This window comes from Hyperoodon ampullatus, assembly GCF_949752795.1.
Source record: "Hyperoodon ampullatus genome assembly, chromosome: 13".
In the NCBI taxonomy this organism is placed as follows: Eukaryota; Metazoa; Chordata; class Mammalia; order Artiodactyla; family Ziphiidae; genus Hyperoodon; species Hyperoodon ampullatus.
In genome coordinates, this window is record NC_136926.1 from 85371789 (window position 1) to 85392476 (window position 20688).

The 20688-nt window shown below is 50.0% G+C and overlaps 1 protein-coding gene across 1 annotated transcript; it reads left to right on the forward strand.

The window, feature by feature from the left end:
* Positions 1-406: 406 nt before the first annotated feature.
* CNDP1 (carnosine dipeptidase 1) lies at positions 407-20568 on the forward strand (the record flags this gene model as incomplete). Its single annotated transcript, XM_079718122.1, has 11 exons — positions 407-490; positions 3270-3419; positions 3978-4140; positions 4832-4920; positions 8795-8995; positions 11352-11436; positions 14048-14208; positions 15321-15494; positions 16929-17061; positions 20170-20317; positions 20502-20568. 11 exons carry the CDS (start codon positions 407-409, stop codon positions 20566-20568), a joined length of 1455 nt encoding a protein of 484 aa, XP_079574248.1.
* Between the last annotated feature and the right edge of the window lie 120 nt (positions 20569-20688).

The window sequence follows — 20688 nt, forward strand, 5'->3', positions numbered from 1 at the left end:
ACGTTTTCCTCTCTTATAAATATTGCCCTTAACACCTGGGATGTAGGGAGCTGACTTAGCTTTATAGGAAGTGAACCCATAGGAAAGATTGTGTCATAGGAAAAAACCGAACAACAGCATTGCTTAAATACAAGCTTGTTAACTTGGTTTCTATCTTATTAAAATTCTTTAGCATTGCAGATGAAGGGTTTGGGTGAAGATACAGCAAAAAATATATTTCCCATTCTACTACCTTGTGTTATTTTAGTTCAGAAGACTGGAATCAGCTGTGTTGGATAACGTTAACTTTCTTGAAGTATCTGAAAGGTGGAAAGTCCAAAACCTGGTCCTTATTTTAAAATATCCCCCTGTCACGTGCTCACAGGCATCATCTCTCCTTGCTTTCCTGTTGCTGCTGGACGGAGGCATGTTCTCACCGTCCTCCCCACCCACTGGGCTGCTAGAGAAGGTCTTCCAATACATCGATCTCCATCAGGATGAATTTGTACAGGTGAGAGACATGGCACGCACAGAATGCTTGGATGTACCCTTTGGGAATCTGGGAGAATGGTTATTTGCTGGGAGATGTGGATTTTTTTTTTGCCCGACAACTCCATTTAAAATGCCTGTGACTCCTCTTTGACTTAGAATGATAAATGTTGGTTAGGTTCAGGTAAGAGATCCCTTCTGGCCATTTCTTCCATAACGGGCATTCCCAGCACGTTTGGTCTAGGGATGTCTGTTTAGCAATGACCAGCAAGCTCCGCTGAGCTCACCTTAGCTCTGGACCGTCATCGGGTGGCCCATCCTCCCCTTCAGGGACCCTCTCCACCTGCGAAACGAGCTGAAATGCATCCTCCCCGTTCCGTCACCACCTGGCACGTCCCTCTCCTCCTGCTGGCTCTCCTGTGCCCCTGGAACGCCTGGCCCACCTCCACCACCCGGGAACTCCCTGAGGCCGCCCTGGACCCCGGACCCCGAGCCCCTGACACCGTGTCTGGCACACAATGTGTGTTCAGTGTACATTTATTGGGTCAACCAACCCATGTCAGGAATATTACTGTGCAAACAGACGTGAATCCCCCATGATTCATACTAAAGCACAAAGCTCAGTGTCCAGGCTGCGGTGCCTAAGCTTGACCTTCATGGAATCCTTCCTCGTGTGGGCATGTTAACTTGATGTAAGTGCCTGTTGGGATGTTGAAACCTGACTGGGTTCACAGCGGGGAGAGAAAAGGCATGCGGTGGGAGCATGCGCCAATGTGGGCCTTTCAGCCCAAACGCTGCTCTGTGCAGCGGCCTCAGATACTCCCAGTCCATTAAGTTTAGCGCTAACTTGGCAGCGTCCGCCCTACAAATTCCAGTTTAAAAATGTAAAACACAATATTCCTTCAGATCAAATACATTTCTTTACAATAAAAATAGAAGTGCTACAACCAGGATAGAAATCGAACTAAAATAAGTTAGGAAGTAGAGTCCAAAATCACATATATGTTTTTTTTGTTTGTTTTTTTTGCGGTACGCGGGCCTCTCACTGTTGTGGACTCTCCCGTTGCGGAGCACAGGCTCCGGACGCGCAGGCTCAGCAGCCATGGCTCACGGGCCCAGCCGCTCCACGGCATGTGGGATCTTCCCAGACCAGGGCACGAACCCGCGTCCCCTGCATCGGCAGGCGGACTCTCAACCACTGCGCCCCCAGGGAAGCCCCACATGTGTGGTTTTTAATAAACACTGCGGCTGTCCCAGTGTAAGCAGCTCAGGTACGGACCCTGGAACGGGAAGGATCGTTCCTAACGTTGAGAATCAGCAGCGGTCACAGAGCACCCGCGGGGCGAGGCTGCGGCCTGGGCCTCCCGTGTACACGTCCTCACTCCGTCCTCACCGAGAAAGACGTGTTTCCTCTTCTGTCCCCAGAGTGTGGGTTTCCTGCACAACAAGCAAGTCTCCAGTTCTCTGTGGGCACCCCCGGTGTCCTGCGACGTGGCTCACCTCTGACACTGTCTTCCTGGAGGTAGTGTCACCCCTACCCCGATGCCGACCTCAGATGCCAGTAGCTGGTGGTGGGTCCCCAGGTTGCCCACACTTCTGCCTGACTCGGCTACAGATCAGGGCCTCTGGTGACCCCTCCTCCGGCTCATCGTTTGCTAGAACAGCTCGCAGAACTCAGGGACACGCTTCCACACGTTTGCCCGGGACGGGAGCTTCTGTCCTCTGGGTTGCAGGGCACCCCTTCCCAGCCCGGAAATTCTCTGAACCCCGAGCCTCAGGGATGTTTATGGAAGCTTCGTCATGTAGGCATCACCGATTCTTAGCTCCATCTCCAGCCCGTCGTCCTTCCCCCGAGATGGGGAGCTGGGGCTGGAAGTTCTGAGCGTCTGATCACGGCTCGGTCTTTCTGGTGACCGGCCCACATGCCCAGGAGCCTCCAGAGTTCCTCACTAGAACAAAAGCACACTCCTTTTCACCCGGGAAATCCCAAGGGCATTAGGAGCTCTGTGTCAGGACCCAGCGTCGAAGGCCAAATATTAGAACAAGAGATGCTCCTAGTACCTTATCGCTGAGGAAATTGTAAAAGTTTTAGGAGCGCTGGCCGGGAACTGGGGAGAAAGACCAAAGTGTGTATGTGTTACTGTCTCACAGCATTACATCCACCATAACCCACAGCGAGGGAGCCTCACGCCCCTCCTGCAGTGGAGAAAGCTGAGGCTAATTCCAGAGCTTCAGGAATGTCCTCGAAGTCACCCACCTGTAGTGGGCAGGACCAGGACCAGGAACTCGGGTTGTCCGCCTGCCCAGCCCTGAGTCCAAACCCGGGGGTACACCCCCTCCCGGATCCTGCACATGCACCAGGGGGGACCTCAGAGCTGAAATGCATGGGATGGTCACGGGGGGTCCTGCAGCCTAGCTGAGGCCACCGTGGGGTGGATCAGAGTGACCTGCAGGGACGTTTGTGGGAAGCTGAGCCCCCGAGGGACGGCCGCTCTCAGCTCCCAGAGACCACACGGGGGCGGGTACCCGCGCCTTCTGTATATGAGCCTGGTGGCGCTGAGGGGCCCAGGCCAGGCTTCAGAGGCGGCCTTCCACCAACCGTCCCGTCCTGCATTGACCAGCTGTCGCTGGCCTCTGAGCTCCTGGTCATGCCTCCAGCTGTCTGCCAGTGGCCGTGAGTATCGTGTGTCTCCCAGCTTGGTCTCCAGGTCAGATGAGGGCGCTGGGGACCCGGCAAGGTGCGCCCCCAAGAGTGGACGCGGATGACCCGCGTGCTGACCGCCTGTCGCCTTTCCTCCCAGACGCTGAAGGAGTGGGTGGCGGTCGAGAGCGACTCGGTTCAGCCCACGCTGCGCCTCCGACAAGAGCTGCTCAGGATGATGGGCCTGGCTGCAGACCGGCTCCGGCACCTGGGAGCCCACGTGGACTTGGTGGACGCGGGTTTTCAGCAGGTGCTGGCATCCCCTCCCGCCTCCGAGCGGCCACTTCCCTGGGCATCGGCCAGGCTTCCCTTCGTGGTGGCAGGACGGGGGTTTGCTTGCCCTGATGCTCAGCAGAAGTAGCACCGCGATTCCCAGTAAGGGCGAGAATCTCCACCTCAGCCCACAGGAGGCTGGAGCATCGACCTCTCGTCCTGTCGGGCCTGGGGGGACGGGGGAAGGCGGAGGGGGCGCGTGAAGGCCCCGCCACTTGTGCTGTTCATGTCCTTCACGTGCTTCACATTCCTCCCAGATGGCTCTTTCCCTTAAGTTCAAATGCCTCTTTCTCAAAGGACCCAATCCCTCATCAGAATCAAGGCTTATTCCTGCCCCTCGGGAGTAGACGGGTCTTTAATCTACCCTCCCAGTGTCGCCTGCTTTAGCACTGACGAGTCTGAATAGTCTGTTAACAGGACTGTGTGCACCTGATTGGAGCTCGTAACAGACTCCTAACGCCACCCATGTCTTTGAATTTTCTGGAAGAACCAAATGGCTTTTTTTCAAAAAAAGTTATCCCTTTTCCGTCTGCAGCTGCCTGATGGTCAGAGCCTCCCGATAGCCCCCATCATCCTGGCCGAACTGGGGAGTGATCCGAAGAAGCCCACCGTGTGCTTCTATGGCCACTTGGATGTGCAGCCTGCCAGACAGGAGGATGGGTGGGTCACGGACCCTCACACGCTGACGGAGGTGGACGGTCAGTGACAGCTCGTGCTGGGCTCTTCTGTGGGTGAAGGACTGCTCATAGGGCTTAAGAATTCGAGATGTGACTGCCCCGGGCTCCAGGCCTTACTGTCACTGTTAGGAGTGCAGAGAACACTGCCCTCATGGTCCACCGGTTGGTCCAGTGAGGCTGATTTTCTTTCAGTTGTGAAAGAAATCATGAACCTTTGTGCCCCTGGGCAAATTAAGTCCCCATGAGGAGAGTTCTTGGGTTTCAAGGAAAATAGTTGTGTAGGTCACATATTTTCTTTTTAAAAAACACCAAATGTAATTATGTTTTATAAAGACAAGGAAAAGAAAGGTTAATGGAGAGACACATACACCCTTTTTTGTTGCCCTGCTAATTGTAAAATCTCAGAGTGAGAGGCTATATTACGTGACATTCTGCAACAAACCCGCGGGTCTTCTTCAATGAACTTGGATAAAATAGGTAATTACTATTAAGCCCAAAGGGATCTGTATATTTCAAATTAGCTTACGTTTGCTGGCTAGCATACTATTTGTACATAAGAAATAATACTTTGTGATTTCAGAGCAAGACTTCTGCCTAGAAAAATAGAAAGCACCATTAAAACAATTACCCGTAAAGCTACCTTTGGTTTTGGCTCACTCAACTTGGCAGAGGTGTCCATGCTTTTCTGAAAATTCTTCCCCCATTTTTAAAGGAAAATTGTATGGCCGAGGAACGACAGACAACAAAGGCCCTGTTTTAGCGTGGATCAATGCTGTGAGCACATTCAGAGCCCTGGACGAGGTAGGTGCCGGCTGTGCTTGGGAGTGAGGATGATGATGGCGATGATGATGGTGATGATGATGATGATGATGATAGTGATGATGATGGTGATGATGGTGATGGGATGATGGTGATGATGGTGATGATGATGATGGTGATGGTGATGATGGTGATGGGATGATGGTGATGATGGTGATGGTGATGATGATGATGGTGATGATGGTGATGGTGGTGATGGTGATGATGATGGTGATGATGGTGATGATGATGGTGATGGTGATGATGGTGATGGGTTGATGGTGATGATGGTGATGATGATGGTGATGATGGTGATGATGATGGTGATGGTGATGATGGTGATGGGATGATGGTGATGATGGTGATGATGATGGTGATGATGGTGATGGAGGCAGCTGGCTTTGAGCTGCATGATGTCCTTTACTCTTCCCAGCAATCTGCAGAGGAATGTGTTACAATCACACGCATTTTACAGGTAAAGAGAGAGAGGCTTGGGAAAGGAAGGGAACGTACTCAAAGCCACCCAGCTGGTCTGGGGCAGGGTGATACCTTGCATGTTGACATGCAACAATGTGACACAACAAAAAACATGATGAGCCTGTGGCTACATCACCATCTGCTGGGACTTGTCTTTTTTTATCTTCAACTTACTCAGCTTATCTTTTTTATCTGCAACCCGTCCTTCTTATCACAAAGTATGGTTTTGTTAATAGAGACAGACATACACTTTAAGAAATATATTAGCTGCTTTGCAAATTATCAGGATAGTGATCTCTGGGGTGTGACGTTCTGTCTGAATCCCTGAGTTCTTTCCATTCTTGTGGGAAGCGGTTTCAATCCGTCCAAGGAGGGGTTATGGTGGGGTGCAGCTTTGAGGGGAGGGCTACTCTCTCAGACCACCAACTAAAACTGTGTCGTTTGCTGTGCTCACGAGGATGGTTTCATCTCGCACTGCTCTTTTCTCTTCTGGTAATGAGCATGCTTACACTCCAAACAGGATCCAATCTAGCTGTGTGGCCATGGGTGGGAGACTTAACCTCTCTGGGCTTCAGATTCTGTTCTATAAAAGTGAGGGTGTTGATATGGGCGCCGGCCCTCTAACACTGGGTGGATTTGATGGTGTGATTCCATCCCTTTCATGCAGAAATGGCCCTGCTAGTCGGTGAGCTTGAGCCTGTGCCAGGGAGACCAGGCCCAAGGATGAGACCCAGCCTGTTCCAGTCTGGGCTCCACAGAGTATGGGCTCTGCAACCTGGGGGTGCAGAAGGAGTTTGTGGGGTCACCTTAAAAATGTGCAGCCTTGCTACCTTTCCCTCATCTTACTTGTGTGGCTGAATTGAATTAAGCACTTTGGAACACTGGGAATTTAAGAGGAAGTGGGGCCCATTTGTTGGGTTCATGGACAGAAAGGGACGTGTCGGCAGTCACAGGGCAAAGCCCTGCCAGCCGTCCCCACGGTGTCCCCACCCCGTCCCCAAAGCGGCTCTGGGAGCAGCACACTCCTTCCGAGACAGAGCGGTGCGAGGTCGGGCTGGGATGATGTGCCAGTGATGGTGATGTGCCAGGGCTGGTGATGACTGGGGTGGGTCTGTCTCCGGGCACCATGTCCACCTGTCCACAAGACAAGTGGAGCGGCCCAGCTGTTGCCCAAGGTTTAGGTCCTTGATGCTGCTTCTCCCAAATCCTGTCCATCGAGCAGGTCCTGACGTTGCGTTTTTTCTTTCTCAGAGGTGATTTCATCAGACTCCAGGGGCTTCTCTCTCATGAGTCTGTTGTCTCCTGAGACATAAGCAGAAGAGAGGGTTTAACTGCTCTCGACTTGACTGCTTTATCTCATTGAGGAAGACAGGCTTAGTGAATCAGGACGTTTTTCTGGCTGGGCCCTGCTGACCACTGCAAGGTTGTCCTCTTGTTCATGGCACTCCCCTAAATAAGCCCTTGGTTTCTCTCTCTCTTTCTCTCTCTCTCTCTCTCTGTTTTCTTTCTTCCCCCCTCCCTCCCTCCCTCCTTCCTTTCTCTCTCTCTCTCCCCCTCCCTCCCTCCCTCCCTCCCCACGTCCCACGTCTCTCTCTCGTTTCCTGTCTTACGAAGAGGAAAGCAATATTTATAAGACGGGTCCTATATAAAGATCAAAATGTGCTTTGCTTTTTAAATTTCAACTCTGAAACATATAATCGCAAACAGAACATAAGAAGTCCCCACTGCCCTGAGAAAACTCAGTTAATCTCCCGGAGCCTCACTGTCCTCATCCGTGATCTAGGAATGATCACATCTGTCTCCAGGCTTGTTGAGTGGGTTCAGTGAATACGGAGGGGTTCCCCGGAGCCTGCGAGTACTGGGCCCTTCAGGAGCTCTGCTTTCTTCTTTCCTCGTTCCCTTCTGCCCTCCATCCCCTCTTTCTGTCTTGCTGATGGAGCACTTAAAGGTACATCACCTCACTGGATCGTCTGACCAAGAGGCAGGGCAAGGATTAACAGAGAAGTCGGCTGCCGAGCGGTGGAATGGCTGGACCCGGGTCCCCGGGTGTCAGCGGACAGAGCAGAGCCCAAAGCCCAGGCTTGGCTGCCAGCCCCACGTCCTCCTCCAGCACTTAATAGCGATTGACTTGTATTTTATGAGTCACATTTTGCCAGAAAATTCTTAGGCTCTCCAGCTAGTTCTTGGGAATTGTTTTCTAGTTAAATATTAATAAAGAGCTTTCAAATATTAAGATTGCAGAACTTTAGCTTAACTTCCTAAGACACATAGAAATGTATTCAAGGAATGCATTGGAAAACTTGTTATCCCCAAATGCCCTTAAGCAGCTGAATGACCGAAGGACACATTTTCTAATACATAATCCTCCACTCGTCCTGCCTTTGTTAATCTGGGGCCAGGCAATCCCACTTATTAGAGCTAATGAGTGTGTTTGCGTTGCCTCGTCTGCATAGAATAACTGTTTACCCCCGCCCTGCACGCGCCTTATGCTCTAGGAAAAGCCATCCACCTCTCTTCTCCACACGGCTCTCAAAGATATGAAGTTATAAATTATACAGATACAAAAAGATCAAAACCAAATGGGGGAAAGGCACATTGTAAAAATTCTAAAGGCGCTATTCCATGTCCTAATATTAGAGAAAAACTCAAGGTCCATTTTGCCGCAAGATCAAAGCCTTTGAATAAGTTAAAAGGCAGATTGAACTCGTAGCTGAAAAATAACAGATACTTGAAATGAAAATTATCCTGAGGCTTAAACATTAGACAACCTTTCAAAGGAAAGATTCTCATTTATCATGCTCAGAATTATGAGGACAGAAAAGAGATTTGTGATTGAGTAACCTTTCTGGAAAAATTCCTTCTGGGGAGAAGGAGGAACGGGCTTCTCTGCAGGGGCCGAGCGGAACCCCATATGGTGGACGCAGCCTTTTCTTTAGGGATGCCCTGCCCAGATCCTCTGTCATCAGTCTTAGGTTGATGGCTCACTGGCCATTACCTTGAATTCTCCGTCACAACCTGAGTTAAAACTCCCTCGTTATAGGGGCTTCCCTGGTGGCACAGTGGTTGAGAGTCCGCCTGCCAATGCAGGGGAAACGGGTTCGTGCCCCGGTCTGGGAAGATCCCACATGCCGCGGAGCGGCTGGGCCCGTGAGCCATGGCCGCTGGGCCTGTGCGTCCGGAGACTGTGCTCCGCAACGGGAGAGGCCACAGCAGTGAGAGGCCCGCGTACCGCAAAAAAAAAAAAAAAAAAACCCTCCTTCGTTATAAACAGAGCTTTTGGGAATGTATATAATAATTCAGTGTGTTTAAGTTACATGCAAACAAATCCTGGATTTTAAAAGGTGAAAGGGCAAGGTGTCCACTTTTTTTGACAGCGTGGTTTGCTCCACTGTTAATTCAGGATCTGCCCGTGAACGTCAAATTTATCATCGAGGGGATGGAGGAGGCTGGTTCTCTTGCCCTGGAGGAACTTGTCCAGAAAGAGAAGGCCGGGTTCTTCTCAAGCGTAGACTACATCGTGATTTCAGACAACCTGTGGATCAGCCAGAGGACGCCCGCGCTCACGTATGGGACGCGAGGGAACAGCTACTTCATGGTGGAGGTACTTGCCAACGGCAGCTGCCTGGAGGTGGATCCATGCCCGGGTCCTGGTGGGGAGGACACAGAGCAGACACCGACCCGGGGGCCTGGCCCCGGGGGATCACGGGGTCTCGGGACTGGGGGAGTTCATGGAGCCCCCAGCCGTGAACACATGTGCTGTGTACGTTTTTCTGGAGAGAAGATTCAGAGGGGTTTGTGACTCACCACGTTTTAGGAGCTCCAGCTGTGAAATTTGGAGGCAGGCACGGGGGCTCTGGGGTTAGGAGACTGACCGCCTGATCGGGATGCCGTGAGCGGGCGTTACCTGCTCTGCCATCCTCGTATGGGACAGAAAGAGAAGGGGTGCCAGCACTGACAAGGCCGGCACCCGAGGTCTGGCTCATCTGACGAATAGCCTTGAGCGCACCTTAACCTCTGGGCCTGTTTCCTTACCTCTGAAGTGAGCACAGTAATCCTGCCAGGCTTGCTGTGATCACTAAAAGCGACCTCGAGTTCCGCCCTGACACGTAGTCTGCTTCCGGCTCCTTTTCTATTAATGCAGACAAGCTGTGATGGAGCCTGCAATTTAGAATCAGAAAGTCCTCCCTCATAGAGCAGCCGGAAACCGCAAAGGGGAGGGGGTGTGTATGAGAGCCGGAGGGCGGGTGCGGTCCTGAGCCGGGAAGGGCTTCCGCTCTCCCGCGGGGGTCCGAGGCGTGAAGGCCGTGGAACGTCTCGCCGTCGTTGGCCTCTTTCTACCGCTGAGTCGCAAGGAAGTTTCTCTGCAGAGACGTGCTGGAAGTCGTCTCTGTGGGGAACAGGTGGGCACGAAGAAGTGGCTGGTGGGCAGGGGAGGGTGTTTAGTCCCCTGTCCGAGCAGTGGGCTATTGTTTGCAGCTGTGCTCAGGAGCCGGTGGTGGAGACGCCCCAGTGGGCAGGGTTGATCCAGGGCTTAGGCTGTGCCCGATGGTGTGATGGAGGAGACGAAGTCAGTCAAGACGCCGCCCACAGAGAGGCTGAAGGGATGCACAGGGGCGTTCAGGTTGAATGGGGAGAAAAGAAGGACAGGAGGATGAGAGGTGGGGAGGTCTTGGATGGGTCGAGGGACTGGACGTCTTGCTGTGGCCAAGAACGGGGGAGGGCAGGCTCGTGATGAGGGGGCCAGGAGGAGGGAAGCTGTGAGCAGAGGTGGGATAAGGCGGCAAAAGATTTCAGAGGTGGGGCTCTGCAACCCCAAAGTGCTTTGTTAGCATCACTGCCTGATGAGATAGAGGTCTTCAGCTACAGTGACTAAATGGAAGATTCACCTGGCAGGGCTTTAAAGATGGTGATAGAGGCAGAGAAGGGCCAGCCGGGCAGGAAAGGTGAGACGGAATGGGTCAAAGAGAATTAAAAAACCCAAACTCGTTAGAACTTGGGAACCGATTGGACATAGTGTGCCTGGGAGAAATCCAAGATCATTTTTTTTTAAAGATTGTTTTTGATGGGGACCATTTTTAGAGTCTTTGTTGAATTTGTTACAATATTGCTTCTGTTTTATGTTTTGGTTTCTTGGCCACGAGGCATGTGGGATCTTAGCTCCCCGACCAGGGATTGAACCTGCACCTCCTGCTCTGAAAGGTGAAGTCTTAACCACTGGACCACCAGGGAAGTCCCCGACATCATTTTAAGGGGATAGATTTATAGGACTGGCATCTCTCCTTGTTTTGGAAATGGCAAGCTAGGAGGAAGTAATTGTAAGAGAAGATGTTCTCTTCTAGACCTCCTCAAGTTCAGAAGCTGGGAGCACACCCAGAGTGTTATGTACCGTAAGCGACTAGAAGCTTTAGGTCTTGTGAGCAGGTCAAAGGTCAGACCTACGGAAGGAGCCTTGAGAGTCTGGAGGTTGTAAAGGGAGTCCCGTGGGCCTTGCAGCTCTGTGTGTAGAGTGCTCCAAGGATTAAGCTGGGGGGCGAAAAGACAGAAAAGAAGTTATCAGAGGAGACGTAAGTAGAATGGTCCTGCAGGCAGGAAAAGCACAAGGAGAAGAAAGTTTCTTGGAGAATGTTTCTGGAAGGAGGGCTGAGCAAGAGATGGCGTGAAACCAAGAGGAAGGCAACTGTGTTACACGTCAGTCGTTAGGCCTAGGAGGGGCTGGTGGTCTGGGATTCGGTGCTGTTGGTGGCAAGGTTGGGGCTGAGGTCGGTTTCGGGGAATTCAGTGGGTCCTGAAGACGTGGGGGGCAGACGCTCCACATCGTGTGACAGAAGCACGGTGGTGACAACGTCAGCTAACCCCTGAGCCCTGAGGGCCACCCGGGGCGGGTCTGCCGCCCGGTGAAAGGTGTCTCTGAGCAGCCACGGCGGAAAGCAGCTGCCTTCCCGTTCCCTGTCTTGCAGGTGAAGTGCAGAGACCAGGACTTCCACTCGGGGACCTTTGGTGGAATCCTTAACGAACCGATGGCAGATCTGGTCGCTCTTCTTGGTAATGTCTTCTTCCGTTTCACTTTTTAAGCATCAAGCAATCTGCTAACGTAGTTCTGTTTGACTCAGTTGTCTCCCGCTTGGTTTCCAGGCCAGCCCTGAATAAGGGTGGAGCGGAGGAAGACCGCGGTCTTAGCTTCCCCCTTGGCTAAACGTTTCTTAGGCTTATTGCGTCCACGTTGTTTCTCTTCATGGACTGAAAGCCTTCCTCAGTCCACCCCTTTTCCGTTCACTGGATGTTGTGACACATCTGGCTGTACTTGAGGACAGTGGCAGAGAGACCTTTCTGGAGAAGCATCCAGAGTTGGTGCCCCATCTACCCACACCTCTTGGCTTCCTTCCTGTGAGTCCCTGTGGTCCCACGTGGCTCAGTGATGCCAGTGAGTTTGCTCGTTGCCCCTACCCGTGACCTCCTCAGGTGGTGGGCCCGGTGGATGCAGGCGGGAGTCGTGTGTGTGTGTGTGTGTGCGTGTGTGTGTGTGTGTGTGTTTCCAGAGAGGCAGCTTGCCCACCTGACTCACCTGGAGCTCTTGCCTACATTCGGACAGCCCAGCTTCCGGGTGGATCCCGGAATTGAAGGAGGCTTCATCTCCAGGGCCTCGCTTGCACAGTCCTGGCAGGAACACTGCGCGCGTTCATAGTCACAATTTGGTTCTTTCTAAAGAAGAGGTTTTCAGGTTACATAAGCCTCAGACCTCGCAATACCTGGATCTTTCTCACCTTTCTCACCGTTAAAGAACAAAGAATATTTGTTCTTTAACGGTAGTTGCATTACGGTTTTTACCTTATGAGCTATGGAGCATTTGGTGAAGCAGATGAATGAACCAGAAATGATCACGTACGTCATCCTAAGACGTTCTTCCCGCAGGTCCGCTGACTGACGTTATGCGTCAAGTTGGGAGCCAGCGGTGGTGTCGGCGGTGTCGTCCTGCTGCTCTGTGTGTGTTACACCCAGTGAAGGGGGTCCCTGTCTGCTCCCCACAGGGTCATGTTAATCTTATTAATTAGAAGGCTTGGAGAAGTCCTGGGGGCGCTGGAGGAGGGCCGAGGAGGATGTGGCTGAGAACCAGGTGGGGAAGACTTCTCCTCATGGTTCGCTGCCTTGACATCCTCACACCTCAGGGCTTCGCCTTCTGTGAGCGTCTCAAAGCGCCGGGAAGCCCCTTACATTTCACACAACTGCCACCTGCAGATTTTGGTGGATGTTTACTGTGTCTTTAATTCTGTCTACACAGGCCGAACCACCTGCCGTCCACTCATGGGGTCACGCTTGTTATTCAGCCCCATGTGGTCAGAGACGTGCCCTCCTGCTGGAAGGCGGGGTCTTCAGTGCGGGTGGGTCCCCTGCGTTCATGTGGCGTCCAGAACACGGCAGGTGTCACACAGCCAGGTGTGATGCCCTGGGTCTCACAGGGCCCTCTGCCCTGTGCTTTGCGGTTGTCGACGTTAACAGAAAGATTTGAAAATACAGTGCTTCACAGTAATTTTCTGACACTGTCAGGTTATAATCACATGAAGCATGTGGCACATATTTTTTTTTTTTTTTTTTTTTTTTTTTTTTTTTTGCTGTACGCGGGCCTCTCACTGCTGTGGCCTCTCCCGTTGCAGAGCACAGGCTCCGGACACACAGGCTCCGCGGCCATGGCTCGCGGGCCCAGCCGCTCCGCGGCATGTGGGATCTTCCGGGATCGGGGCACGAACCCGTGTCCCCTGCATCGGCAGGCGGACTCTCAACCACTGCGCCACCAGGGAAGCCCCATGGCACATATTTTTATGAAGTGCCTTCACTTGAATAAAAGGCCCCAGATGAACTAAAGATGAATTTAGCTGCCTTGGAGGCACTTCCATCATTTTATTTTTAGTCTACTTTGTGGTTGCATTGGGCCTTTACTGTAGGTCCTTTCTCAAGACAGCAAGCGTGTTTACCCAATCTCAGCATCTGCTTCTTTTATAGATGCTCATTGATGATTTTTCACTCATTGCTGTTACTCCCCAAACTTTTTCACAAATAACAGAGCGGTGTATCTGCTTCGCCACTACGAAAGCTTTCATGGTTATGACGTGGCTCGTAGACTAGACCTCAAGGCTGTTAAGTTTTTGATTAAAGATGAGTATATTATATTATTGTGGTGTGTGTAGGGGAGAGAGGTTGAGAGGAACGATGACTTTCAGTTTCTCAGGTTTGTACGTATATTCGCCTACATATATATTAAAAATTTTTTTCTTATGAACACATTACTTTTTAACTCAGGGTAAGATAAAACTAAACAAGGAACCTTGTTTATGATGTAAGAGTGCAGCTGAGAACTTGCCTGTAACACAGGTGAGTCACTCCACATGTACCTGATTGCAGAGCCTAGTGTTTCCATCCCTCTGTCGACAAGGTGGACGTTAGAACGGGTCTGACGCAGGCTGAGTCTTCCTGGTGACCGGCTCCTCTCCCACCGTCACCTCTGGGAGGTGAGCTACTGACAAGTGGCTCTGCTGTAGGGCCCAGGGCCGGTCGCAGGCCTGCTGCAGCCCCAGGAGGGCCCCTGAGGCTCTGCTCCAGGGCAAGGACCCCACGCACCTGTAGCTTCCACCTGCCTTTGTCTCCTGTGTGTCTCTCATAGGCAGCCTGGTGGACTCCTCTGGTCGAATTCTGATCCCTGGAATCTATGACCACGTGGCTCCTGTTACAGAGGAGGAAAAGAGAACGTATGAAGCCATCAATCTGGACCTCGAGGACTACCGGAACAGCAGCCAGGTTAAGAAATTTCTGTTTGACACCAAGGTAGGTCACACGTTGACAGGTAACCTGAAAGAGGAGCGATGAAAACCCATATTTTCCCAGTGCCTAGTTTGCTATGTGTTGCTGTTCTGCACATCTCGGAGCTGAGAGCACATGCTAATCAGGGGCAGGTTTCCCTTCACGAAACCTCGTGGTCCTCGTGGTCTAGATCAACTGGTCCTTTTCTTGGGGTCCGTCTGGCACTGGCCTCAGGCGCCTAACCACAGGGCAGTGATTCACTTCACAGCCGTGCATTTCCAAACTGGCTTATGAGACTCAGCCTCACGCCAGCCCTCAGCCAGTGAGCTGAGCTTCCTCTCTGTTTAAAGGTTGAGAATAGTCTGAGATCATTTCAGCTCCAAGACCCCTAATTATTCATTTTTTAAAAGACAAAACCAAGAGCTTTACGGGGCTAATGTGTAAATTGCTACATTGCTGTTTGAGTGTAGTAAGTAAACCCAGAGCCCAAAGCACTGGCTACTGGTAAATGTAGATTTTGTTCTTTTCCCTCTACTTCTCCTCCTCCTTAAAATAACAACAACAACCAAAAAAACCAACCAAACAAACAAAAATAACCCTTGCCTGCTGTGGCGTTTGGTAGCTCTGGCTGGCTCCTGGGCAGACGCTCCAGGAGAGGGAAAAATGCCGAATACAAGTGGGGAGTTTACTCTTATGAAGTATGTCTCTTGCCTCAGACTAGCTCTCTGGTGGCCACTGGCTCAAATGTCTGTAGATTTCTTTGAAACCTTCTGGAAAATAAAATGCATTTAGCATATAAGTTATCATGGCAATGATTGGGGATAGAAATGTACAATTGAACCCCAGTTTTGGAAAGGGCCCCTTTGCCATCTATTAACTGCACACTTCAGAGCTGGAGTGGTGAGGGGCCCTTGTCAGTGGAAGCAGCTAGGGCAGGTGAAGGCAGCAGAGGGTCTCAGGTCCTGAGGGAAAAGTCCACCTGTACTATTAGTCGAGACATATCTAAGTAAGGTGGTAATTAACTTGTCATGAATGGTGTCACAGATGTACAGAAAGTGGTGATACAAGCAATATAATTCAACTGCGTTTTAACTAAACACTCCTCTATATAGTAAAATGATTTTATTTTACTTTAGGAGGAACTTCTAATGCGCCTGTGGAGATACCCATCTCTTTCTATTCATGGGATCGAGGGCGCGTTTCATGAGCCTGGAGCCAAAACAGTCATTCCTGGCCGAGTGATAGGAAAATTTTCAATCCGTCTAGTCCCTCACATGAATCTGTCTGTGGTGGAGAAGCAGGTAACCAGTGTGCGTTGTTCTCCCGCCCAGTGGCAGAGCCATTTCTGAGCGCTGCACGCCACAGTTTAGCGGGCTGTTCAGCTGTTCGCATTGAAGTATCATTTTTTTTTTCCAATACAAAAGGGACTGGAACAAATGTCAAGAAACTGATAAATTTTTGTTCGGTAAAAATCTCTTTGCTCAATTATACGCAATTATAGTAGTCAGATAAGTAACCGTTCGGAGTTGGAGCGATGGGAAATTTTTCAAAATTAAATGGTAGCTCTGAAGGCAAGATTGGTTTTACACCCAGATGGAGAAGCTAACTGCCTGCGGCCGGGCTGAGCTGGGAAATCGCAAGCTGCAGTCATCAGTTTGTGATGTCTGAAATCTACACTCTGAAAGCAGCCATTTTAATGAAAACGTTCGTTATCTGGAGGGAGTGCATGTCTCAATTATCCACCAGTCATCCGTTTACCTCAAGTTTAACAGAAAGTAGACTCTGAATAAATAAGCTCAGGAAACACCTCGTCCCACCCCGTCTATCCCACTGCCCCTTGCACTGTCTTCTCAGTGCTGATTACATCCTAAAATACTCTCCATCCTCCCTCCCTCCCTCCCTTTTGTCCCTCTGTCTACAACATATAAGTTCCACGAGGGCAGGACCGTCCTGGTCTTGCTCACAGCTGTGACCCCAGCACCCAGAACAGTTCCTGCCACATGACAGGCGTCCATTAATATTGGTTGAAGCAAATACTGGAAGGACTTTTTTTCTTTTTTTTTTTGCCGCGCCACGTGGCCTGTGGGATCCCAGTTCCCCGACGAGGGATTGAAACTGGGCCCTTGGCAGTGAGAGCGCGGAGCCCCAACTGCTGGAGCGTCAGGGAAGTCGTCCCTGGAAGGACTATTTTAGAGTATGGAGTTGTTCTCGGAGGATTTCCTGAGTAGCAGCTGGAACAGAGCCAAGGAAGAGAAGGGCGCTGATGACAAGGGTCCTTCACAGCTTAGCCTGGAACTGCTCCCACTTCTCAGAAATTTCCAAATGCGTGGTATTCCCCATAAGGGTCATTAAGGTACTGGTTAAGTCCAAAGAGAGTGGTCAGCCGTCAGGTGGAGAAGTTGTACTTGTATCGTGTTTCACAATTACCAATATTCATGATAACCAGACGTTAACAGTCAGACACCCTGGTGAGGATGGGGAGGGTCAGAGCTGGGATTGGAGGGTCTGGGGATGGAAGGCGAGTGAGAGCTAGCGTTCCTCCCACTGGCGAAGCTCCCGGTCCTGGAGGCCCTGCTCACTCCACGCCAACCCTCCGGAAGAACTAAGGTAAAACCAAAATACTTGAATTTGTTGGCTTGTGATTTCATTAGTTTCTTGATGAAAGACGACTGTATGTTCATGGTATGAGAGAATAACTTGAAATTTTCTCTTCCACCTGAAAATGTTCCTTTTAGGTGAAGCAGCATCTTGACTCTATATTCTCCAAAAGAAATAGCTCCAACCAGATGACTGTATCTATGACGCTAGGACTACACCCGTGGATTGCAAATATTAGAGATAATCAGTATCTTGCGGCAAAAAGAGCCATCAAAACAGGTTGGACTTCAGATATTTTTATTTTTTTACTAAAAAATTTTTTAACATCTTTATTGGAGTATAATTGCTTTACAATGGTGTGTTAGTTTCTGCTTTATAACAAAGTGAATCAGCTATACATATACATATGTCCCCATATCTCTTCCCTCTTGTGTCTCCCTCCCTCCCACCCTCCCTATCCCACCCCTGTAGGTGGTCACAAAGCACCGAGCTGATCTCCCTGTGCTATGTGGCTGCTTCCCACTAGCTATCTATTTTACGTTTGGTAGTGTATATATGCCCATGCCTCTCTCTCACTTCGGCCCAGCTTACCCTTCCCCCTCCCCGTGTCCTCAAGTCCATTCTCTAGTAGGTCTGTGTCTTTATTCCCTCTTATCCCTAGGTTCTTCAGCACCATTTTTTTTTCTTTCAGATTCCATGTATATGTGTTAGCACACGGTGTGTGTTTCTCTCTTTCTGACTTCCTCCACTCTGTGCGACAGTCTCCAGATTACAGAGGGGGTGGTGCCTGGTGGAGCAGTGGATATGGCAGACGAATTTAAAACTTCAGTATCGACTCTCCTTTTTATATGGGCTGTATTACCGTGCACAGCGCTCTATCTCATGAGTCTTCCCAGCAGCCTTTCCCCATTTTACGGATTAAGGCTTGAAGAGATTAAGTAATTTGCTGAAGGGCACCCAGCTATTAGTGGCAAAGCCAGGGTTTAAGCTCACACCAGGAGATTTGAATTTGGGGCAAAATGATGGACTTGAAAACCTCCAGTACTCCTGGAAATGATGACCAACATTTGAAAACATCCTTTTAAAGGCAAAGCTGAACTCGCATGAAAGTAAAGGGAATCTTCTGGGATTAAAAATGAAGAAAGGAGCTAAAATTTAGTGGAGCGAGCAAGCTGACACGGGGCCGCCCTGCGGGGACTTGTTCTTCCTGGTCACAGGGAGGTGTGGGTTTCGGGTCAGCATGAAGCAGAAAACGAGACCCACTACATAAAGGCCTTGCTCCAAGAGCCATGCTCCCCCTGGTCGGGGTGTGTGTGTGTAAGCTTGACCGTGCTTGCTTGGGTATTCGGTGAGCACAGTCTCCCCCGAGAGCTTTTAACCGTGGACCTGTCTTGGCACGGGTTTGGGTCTTTAATTACTGTGTGTGGTCCTGCTCTTCCCAAGCCCATCCTGGACTGCCTGGCTGCTGCAGACAGCCCCAAGGCAGGCCATGGGAGCTTTCCACTGAAGAAGCTTCCTGGATATGTGCTCCTTGTATAAAATTACAGAACGCACGAGAAACTCAATTCCAGCCTATCCGACTCTAAAACCAGCGGTCTTTTTACAATGCCATTCTGCTTCTCCAGAGGTAGGGAATAGCTTTATTTGTAATTTCCTCAGCGGTGCCTGTTTTGACTTCACGTATTTCAAAGTCCTGGACAGGATACATGATTGGTGAGCAGGGACACAGGCCTGGGCTTCTGGCTGCCCGGGGAGAAGGAATAGCCAGTCTTCTTTGCAGCAGGAATGGGCCACTGCCAACAGTTGCAGGGTGGGGGCCTCTCCTAAAAGCAGGGGGAGTTTTGGGGTCTCTCCAAATGTTAGGCGGGAAGACACTGGCAAGTGTTTATGTAGACTATGCACTATGTTACCGCTGGGCCTTGGGCCACACCCCCAGACATGCTGGAGCTGGAACTGGGGGTCCAGACCTCCTTGGAGCCCTCACTCTCTGTCAGGATTATCACTACAGGGACACAGACATTTACAATCACAGGACAAGTCCAAGACCTAGAGCCGTGCTTCTCTGCATAATCATTCCCCCTGTCCCAATTGTCGCAGCATTTTGCCAATTTTGGAGTGAAGAAAAGCGGAAGAAGGGTTAGGAGGATACATGTGACGCCGCCGAAGAGAGGCGTGCGGGTGAGATGGCAAGGCCCGACGTCCTCCTGCGGGAAAGCATGGGCACCTTTGGGCCTGTCTGTGTGCTGGACCAGTTCTGCTAACAAAGTCCATCATCTTTATTCACATTCACGCCTTGCTCTGTGGGTAAAGAAGGTCGGGCACGCTTTCTCTTGCGACTGTTTCATTTTTCACTCCTGCTCTGTCGCCAGCAACTTGTCCTCTAGCCTAGAAGGTCTGGACTCATCTCTTTCCAGACCCTAGGATATCCTTTAAAACTATTTCCTGGGATACCTTGAAAGTCGAGCACAAATGCTGAGACATTCAGGTGACAGTCGAGTACAGCTATTTATCTGTATATTGGTTACAAACAAAAAAACAAAGAAGTCCCACCTTCCCAATATTTAATTCATGAAGCAACCATAAAAGTGGGTATACCATCTTGTGGTGCCCCTGCCAAAATTGCATCACTTCTTCCAATCATGAGAAAGCATCAGACAAACCTAAACTGAGGGACATTTTACAAAACAACTGATCAGTACTCTACAAGAGGGTCAAGTTCATGAAAGTCAAAGAGAGGCTGAGAACCTGTCACAGACTAGAAGAGACTCAGAAGCAATGACAAAATGCAGTGTGGGATTCTGGATTCAATCCTGGTATAGAAAAAGGGAAAAAGTGGTAAAATTCCAATCAGGTCTGAGTCTACTTACTAATATTATTCCAATGTTAATTTCCTATTCTTGATAATTGTACAATGCTTATATGTTAACCTTAGGGAAAGTAAAGGATATATGGGAACTCTGTACTGTTTTCGCAACTTTTCTGTAAGTATAAAATTAGTTCAAAATACAAATTTAAAAATATTTTTAAAAAGTAGATAATTGTACTTCCCTGGCGGTCCAGTGGTTAAGGCTCTGTACTTCCACTGCAGGGGCCGCAGGTTCGATCCCTGGTTGGGGAACTAAGATCCTGCATGCTGCATGACCAAAAAAAAAAAAAAAAAAAGTTTAAAAGTAGATAATTGTAAAGAAGGCAACCACAGCTTTCTTCTTGACTCTATTGATGATTTTATAATATAAATTATGTGAAATCAAGAAGCTTACCGAACCCAAGTATCGAATTTAACGATTAAAAAAAAGAAGAAAAAGGCAAAGCAAACACTACATTTGAGGAGATTACTGGGGGTAGTCTTGTCATTATTTTATTCAAATGCCTTTTCCTGTGTTTCAGTGTTTGGGACAGAGCCAGACATGATCCGAGATGGATCAACCATACCCGTCGCCAAAATATTCCAGGATACCATCCAGAAGAGTGTGATGATGCTCCCGCTGGGCGCTGTTGACGACGGAGAGCACTCTCAGAACGAGAAAATCAACAGGTTAGTGAGTCCTGTAGGCGCTCCCCCCTCACTGCACAAGCCTGGGTCCTCACACCGGTCACCTCCAGACAGGCTGCATACTTCAGATGCAATTTCTGTCATCAAGCCTTCCTGTTTAAACTGTAGACTACTTTCTCTCTGTCATCTGAATGGGAATAACAGTGTCTCTCTCGTCTTTTGTTAGGTGGAATTACATAGAGGGATCCAAAGTATTTGCTGCCTTTTTCCTAGAGATGGCTAAGCTGCATTAATCAGGGTAGGAACCTTCCAGCCTAGGCCTGACCTACTCACAGATCCCCTTTCACACAACCCTGGGCAGGAACAAAATCTAACTATCCAGAGGAATTTGGTCCCCAAAATAATGTTTTCCC